Source organism: Uloborus diversus, chromosome 1 (assembly GCF_026930045.1).
Source record: "Uloborus diversus isolate 005 chromosome 1, Udiv.v.3.1, whole genome shotgun sequence".
In the NCBI taxonomy this organism is placed as follows: domain Eukaryota; kingdom Metazoa; phylum Arthropoda; class Arachnida; order Araneae; family Uloboridae; genus Uloborus; species Uloborus diversus.
The window spans coordinates 265,435,704-265,443,399 of record NC_072731.1 but is presented as its reverse complement, the minus strand read 5'-3'; the positions used below and the strand labels follow the sequence as shown (position 1 = coordinate 265,443,399).

Below are 7,696 nucleotides of genomic sequence, written 5' to 3'. Positions count from 1 at the left end.
AGGCACTTATTTCGGATATCAAACAGTAACGAGGGGAGGCAATCTTTCAGTCTGATGAAAGTTTTTATGATATTCGGTACACTCAAAGAGACAAAAAACACTTTTTTATTAGTATAAAGTGAACTTTTCCTCGTCGATAAGACAGTAAAAATCTTTCCTTACTCTACGTTGTTATAAAATGTCATGAATTTGGTGAAGGAAAAATCAATTTGACTTCCCTTTTTCTTATGCGAGCTACACACAGGAGCGGAAACCACTTTTTTTTTGCTTTTGTCCTTTCTTTATTCGGAGCGTTTTTGTAATTAAATTCGTAATAAAGTCTGGCCCGGAATATAATGGAGGATAGATGGAGAGAGATATTTGTTCCCCCTTATTGGCAAATTTAATATGATTCAATTGTTTACTCTCTAAATATCACCAACAGTGACCAAACTGAAGCCAAATTTAAAAATAAACATTAAAAAAAATCTCCAAATTTGTCGCCAAGTTGGTGACAAAACTTGGCAACCAAAAGACTGGCGAAAAATAGCCGAGTGTCCGACAAATTATAACACAACTTGAGTTTACCCCCTTAGGAATATCCGAATGCAACCAAAATTAAAGGTGCACAACTAGACCCCAATAGGAGTCCACGTACCAAATTTCAACTTTCTAGGACATACTGTTTTTAAGTTATGCGAGATACATACGCACATACGCACATACATACGTACATACGGACATCACGAGAAAATTCGTTGTAATTAACTCGGGGGTCGTCAAAATGGATATTTCGGGTATCTGTACGTACCTAGGCATATATCCACGTGTGGTCGGGTTGAAAAAAAACTCAACATTCATTCGTGGGTGAGAAAAAATGGAAATTAAGGCCGATTTTTGAGTGAAATTTTTTTCGCGAATACAATGCTTCCTTTTTTGTAAAAGGAAGTAAAAATACTAATATTTAGATAGCGTGAATCCTAACCATAAGTTTTCATGTTATTGCTCTTGAGTTCCCCTTTGATAACTGTTTCTTCTGGAAAGGAAGACATAGACAAATATGAGGAGGCACTTATTTCGGACAGTAAACAGTAACGAGGGGAGGGAATCTTTCAGTCTGATGAAAGTTTTTATGATATTCGGTAAACTCAAAGGAAAAAAAAATTATTAGTATAAAGTGAACTTTTCCTCGTCGATAAGACAGTAAAAATCTTTCCTTATTCTACGTAGTTATAAAATGTCATGAATTTGGTGAAGAAAAAATCAATTTGACTTCCCTTTTTCTTATGCGAGCTATACAGGAGCGGAAACCACTTTTTTTCGCTTTTGTCCTTTCTTTATTCGGAGCGTTTTTATAATTAAATTCGTAATAAAGTCTGGCCCGGAATATAATGGAGGAGGGAAGAAGAAAGATATTTGGCATTCGTCAAGCGAAAAAAAAAAAAAAAATCTGTTTGCTCATTAAAATCTCCGGGGAAAGGATGATGCATTTAATGGCTGCGTTTGAAGAAAATAAACATGATTTTATCTTGTTCAGTCTGTTTCGAAATAAGTACAAAACGAATCCCAAAATGTAGACGAAGAGGTGGGGGGGGGGGAGAGAAAAATACTTATTTGGAAATCGACCGAAAGTTGCACGTTTAGAGGTAAAAAAGAAATGGAAGTATTTTTTGAGACGAAATTTTCTAAAAATAATTCTCGGCTAAGTACATTTGAATCAGGATCAATATGAACCAAGGTAATGATTCATTTGAAATGATTTTTGTAAAAAGTAGGTATTTCTCTATTTCAAACTAGCGCTTTGCCCGTAGTATAAAATTAAAAGGTCCCTCGGTTCTCCTGTATATTTACAAATAATGGAAGATGAAGTTCTCGCTAATATGCTATGTTTATTTGCTCGTCCATGTTATGGTAATTTACTCGTCCATGTTATATTCATTTTCTCGTCCATGTTCGACATTATCGTCGTTTTGAAGTTTTGATATATCGCCAAGTGTCCGACAAATTATAACACCACTTGAGTTTACACCAAAATTAACAATGATTTCCTCTAAAAAAGGGGCAAAGGACCCCCCTTAGGAACATCCGAATGCAACCAAAAGAGAAAGTGCACAACTAGACCCCACTAGAAATCTGCGTACCAAATTCAACTTTCTAGGACATACCGTTTTTCAGTTATGCGAGATACATACGCACATACACACATACGCACGTACATAAGGACGTCACGAGAAAATTCGTTGTAATTAACTCGGAGGTCGTCAAAATAGATATTTCGCGTGTCTATACGTTCTTAAACACTTATCCACGTGTGGTCGGGTCGAAAAAAAAACTCAACATTCATTCGGGGGTGCGAAAAATGTAACTTAAGGCCGATTTTTGAGTGAAAATTTTTTCGCCAATACAATTTTTCCTTTTTCGTAAAAGGATGTAAAAAATGAAGAAAAGGCAATGATTCAATTGAACCTTTTGAAATTGAAAAGCTGTCAAGTGGATGCCATGCATTTTTTTAAATTTAATGACGATAATGAATTTTCTGCAAACGCGTACACAAAATTCATGTTTCAGTTACAAACGAAAGCAACCAAATTTAAAGAAGAATTTCTGGATGCGTCTTAAAAACATACCTTTGCCGTTTCCTTGATTGAGGGAAGTGCCCCCGCAGGTGCTGCTCGTGGGTGCCCTCTTGTAGGTGGCGCTGTTCATCGTGAGCTTCCGCACATTCTTGTCCGGGTGGAAGATGATGATGTAGATCTTCGGGGAGAAGAGACAGAACAAGGCCACGTACGCACTCAGAGAAGTTGACACGCACAGGGTCGTTATCTGCACCTGCAACACGCGAACACAAGGTTGAAAAGTCATTCAGTTGAGAAATCTCTAAAAGGAAAATCTAGGATTCAAACAACTAACTTTGTGGATTTTTCCACCGTTTCAAAAGTCCGACATAAGATTTACTTAATGTATCACTTCCATTCGAATAAACTCGCTAGATAAGAAATTAAAATGAGCAAAGGGTTTTTTAAATTAAACGTTTTGATGTGTGCATCACATGACTTCCTTTTACTCCAATTTAATGTCATTACCACATTACTAGCAATTTTAATGTGATTCAATAGTTTACTCTCTAAATATCACCAACAGCCGCCAAATTTAAATCAGATTTAAAAAAAAAAATCGCCAAAATTGGCGACAAAACTTGGCGACCAAAATACTGGCGATATATTTCCCAATTGTCCGCCAAATTATAACAACACTTGAGTTTACATCGAAATTAACAATGATTTCCCTCCAAAACGGGACAAAAGACCCCCTTAGGAACATCCGGATGCAACCAAAAGGGAAGGTGCACAACTAGACCCCACTAGGAGTCCACGTACCAAATTTAAACTTTCTAGGACATATCGTTTTTGAGTTATGCGAGATACATACGCACATACATACGTACATATAGACGTCACGAGAAAACTCGTTGTAATTAACTCGGGGATCGTCAAAATGGATATTTCGGGTGTCTGTACGTTCCTAGGCACATATCCACGTGTGGTCGAGTCGGAAAAAAAAAAAAAAAAAAAAAAAAAAAAAAAAAAACTCAACATTTATTCGGGGGTGAGAAAATAGAAATTAAGGCCGATTTTTGGATAATTTTTTTTTTCGCGAATACAAAACTTCCTTTTTTGTAAAAGGAAGTAAAAATAGCCTATAGGGTAACGGCACAAGTAACAGACATGCTTAAGACACCGCTCTCGGGTTAACTCCATTTTTTGAGCCTTTTAATGTATTTAGACTTAAAACTATTTTTCTCTCGCGCAACTACATTTCATCTAATGTTTGGATGTTTCTGGATCCTCTTAATTAGTTAATTCTATGTTTTTTTGCTCAATTTCGAAAAAAAGTTCCGACCCCCCAGTAACAGACACCAATCATTCTGATGATAAGCAGTAACAGATTGGATGAGGAAAGAATGAGTCATGGACAGAATTCCACTTTTCTCTTTAAAATGTGCAAAAGTTCTTGATTTTTAGATCTAAAACCTCATTAAATTCAAATGAACATGAAACACCGGAAATCCTCGTGGTAGCTGTTCATAACCTTCCACCACTGCCTCGTAGATACCAAGTGGCTCATAAAATTTATTCTGATATCCAAGGTCGTAGCCAGGATATTTTTTCGGGGAGGGACATGGTCGAGGCAGAGGTGGTTTCCAGGACATGTAATCTAGTGGGGAAATAGCATTTAAAAATTATGTTTATTATGTTGTTTGCAAAAATTAAACAATAATGTATTGGAAAAATTCGTATCAAATAATTATTTTAATTAATTACTTGGTTAATATTTGATAACTAATTTATATCCCAGTGCAATAATTTATTAGGGAGTTCACAAAATAAGAGGACTTTTACGATCTATAACACTTGTTACAGTGTTTATTACATGTTTGCAACTACAAATGCATGCGTCGGGGGCTTTTAGAATAACTTTCAGGTAAATAAGTGAAAATAGACACAGTTGGAAAGTAATCTACACTCACCACCTCCAAAAATAAATTAATATTCTTAAAGGCTTACTTTATTAAAATCTACAAAATTAAGCATGTAATCAAAAGTATGATAGGATTAAAAATGATAGTTTTGATCATGTAAATCTGTTACGTCTCTTGTTGAAGTGTATATCAAAGAATGTTTTTAAAATGTTATCCGTAACAAGAGTCATTAGCAATCAGTCATTACTGATTGAACCAAGGTGGGAAACGGACCAAGGTGTGAAAAAATGAGGACTTTTTGAATTAAGAAAAAAAAAAATTGTATGATGGTGTAGAGGGAGGGACGAAAAGAAGAAGAGGTCTGAATGAAAGATGATTTATATAACAAGGCCAAGTGATAGTGAAGGAGGAATCGAAGGAAGAATTTTGATTAGATTGTCTTAGTTTCTTTAATTTTTGGAGATAATTTAAAATTTCGGGGGAGGATTTGTCCCGACGGTTCCTGCCCTGTCTACGGCCCTGCTGATAACACTAGATGGCTGCACTGTATTCATGGGTCGCAGCAACATCAGTTTTACCCGCCTAAAATTATTATTATTTAAATCCAAATTTACGACTGTCTGTTACTGGACCCTTGTCTGTTACTGGTGCCGTTACTCTAAACTGCCAAATAATTCATATATTTATCGTTAATTACTACACTGTACAAAAAAATCCGTAAAATTTACGGAAAAAAAACTGTCAGCCAGGACGCCAGTTTTCTTCCGTTTATTTTACAGAAATCTTCCGTATTTTTATTATTTATTCAAGCTGATTTATTATTTTATGAAGAATAAAAAATGAAACTATACTTTCATAAATACATTTCAATATTTACTATACAGTGAAATTCCGTTACAACGAATACCAATACAACGAAATTTCCGTTTTAACGAACTACATTTTCAGTCCCTATATAACTGCCATTACATTATTTGAATTCCATTAGAACGAAATTCCAGTTACAACGAACGAAATATGTGGTCCCTTGACGTTCGTTATAACGGGATTTCACTGTACTACTACGAAATACATGTATACAAAGGTAAATTTCCGAATATGCCTCTGTAACAGATGACAAAAAAACATAATAATAAAATATTGATTAGGATGCAATGAAATGGAAGTTGCAAACGATTTAAGACTTACTCGCTTTAAATAAATATAAGATCAAAAACTCGAGCACGAGAACCAAAATCCAAACACGCGGGCGAAATTTCGAAGATTCGAAGAAAAACAAAGCATTACCGGTTCCAGATTCAAAAAAACAGAGAAATTTTATTACGAACAGTTTTTTTCTGTAAAAAATACGGATAACTTCTTCAAAATTTACAGTTTTTTTTACAGTGTATACAGTCTGTCTTCGATAACACGCACCCTTCGGATATCCAATACTTTAAATAAACAAAGAATAGGACTGTCTTAACCTGTCGTGAGCTAGTTCAGAAAAGCAAAAGCTCGTGTTATTGGATAAGCATTTTCGGAAATACAGGGTGTCCTGAAAAAGACTGACTGCTTTCAAAAATTCAGAACAGGAAAACTGTAAATGATAAAAAAAAATAGTTCTTGCAGAAAATTCATGTGTTGGGCCGTAAATTTTTTTCCACAGAGTTCCAAATTTTAGTTGATAATTTTTCCAATAGATGGCGCTGCAGATAGTAAGCCCATAATAAATAAATAAATAAATAAATAAATAGAAAATTACATCATATTTTTTTTCCGAAAATAAAGAACAAAAGAACAAAACAATATTTTCAAACAATCGAGGGCTGTAATCACATGCCGCAATTGGAGGAAACATCGGTGAATTTCATTTATTCTTTTCTTAATTATTCTTCTCAAAAAAAGATCAAATTCTGCTACTTTTTATATATTTGTTCTTTTTGACTAAGTATTATTTACTCACAATAAGCTTCAAAAACGTTCAACTCAAAATTTACTCGACATTTAAGAAAAAAGATTATTCTTTCTGCATGCTAGACCGAAGCTCGACTGATGCTCAAGAAATTGTGAGGATATTTGATAGGGAACAGCATGAACCTGTTATGACTGTTGGCTTTCCAGTTATAATTCGTTTTGAAAAAAGGGCACTGCTTAAACGTGCCCCGGTCTACCATACTAGCAGAAATTGGGCACATTAGTTGCCCATTATTTCCCAGAAACATTCCTGAATAGTTTTTGCAATGTATAAGTAACAGAACCACACACTTTTATTAAACAAGAATCTAAAAGTTCTGGAATATAACTCATAGTTTGTTGAAGTGAGAAAAGACTACAGCGGCAAACTTTAAAAATCATCCCAGAATAGAAGCTACATCAAAAAATCCCACGTGGTCTAGGGAAAAAACTGAGTTCCGTTCCAAAACTTAATTTCAAAAGTTAATTAATCTGCGTGGCACTTTGCCCCTTCCACTGTCACAGCCCGACTTCTGACCATTATTAAATCGAGTACGTCATTCTTCGTCAAATGGAACCATTGGCAATTGAGAGCGGAAATTTAATATGGTGTGGAACTCTATCTCCAAGATGGCAGACTAAAGGATTTCCAATTACTTAATTACATAAACCTTTCCGTAGAATCAAGGGGAGCAGATGAGAGATGGTCTCTCTCTTTCTCTCGAAATCGACGGGGGAGGGGGGGAGGAAGAGACAGAAAATATTCGTGCCCCGATTATGAATATGGATGTGGAGTTGATTAAAGATTAAATGGGCGACGAAATTAAATTCGGAATCAATCATGCTACAATTGCTCCTTGAAAACGGTCAATGTGATTTGGAATGGAGTAAGGTTTAGCTGGAGCGCCATTTCGTGCACTTGCCAATCCAATAGTTTGGAATTATTGTTTGGTCATCATCGACAAATACTTCTACAAGAACTCAGGACTCAACTTCAGTTTACCAAGAATTTTAAAACTTCAAGGTTCAAGAATCATTTACTTCAATATTAAGTTTTTGCTTTCTAACTACGTCATCTTAAGGGGGTCCGGGACATATTTTGAAATTTTTTTTTATATACTTTAGAGTTTTGAAGTTTTTTGCACTGATTCACCATTTATTTAATAAGCAAAATCGTAATATAAATATGAAAAAAAAAGTTTTTTACTTAAATTTAATTAGTTTTTTTGAAAAAAATAGGGTTGCTTTAAATTGCAATAACTCAAAATATTCTTGATCAATTTTCAATTTTTTAAAAATAAA

The 7,696-nt window shown here is 34.8% G+C and overlaps 1 protein-coding gene across 1 annotated transcript in view; it reads right to left on the bottom strand.

Moving 5' to 3' along the window:
* Window positions 1-959: 959 nt before the first annotated feature.
* The window catches only part of LOC129220528 (metabotropic glutamate receptor-like), a 133,841-nt gene continuing 127,104 nt past the window's right edge, over window positions 960-7,696 (bottom strand). Inside the window, exons 5-6 of the mRNA XM_054854959.1 lie at window positions 2,607-2,808; window positions 960-1,015 (exon numbers count right to left, since the gene is read on the bottom strand). Of these exons, the coding sequence (XP_054710934.1) occupies window positions 960-1,015; window positions 2,607-2,808 (258 nt within the window). The remainder of the gene's footprint in view (window positions 1,016-2,606; window positions 2,809-7,696) is intronic.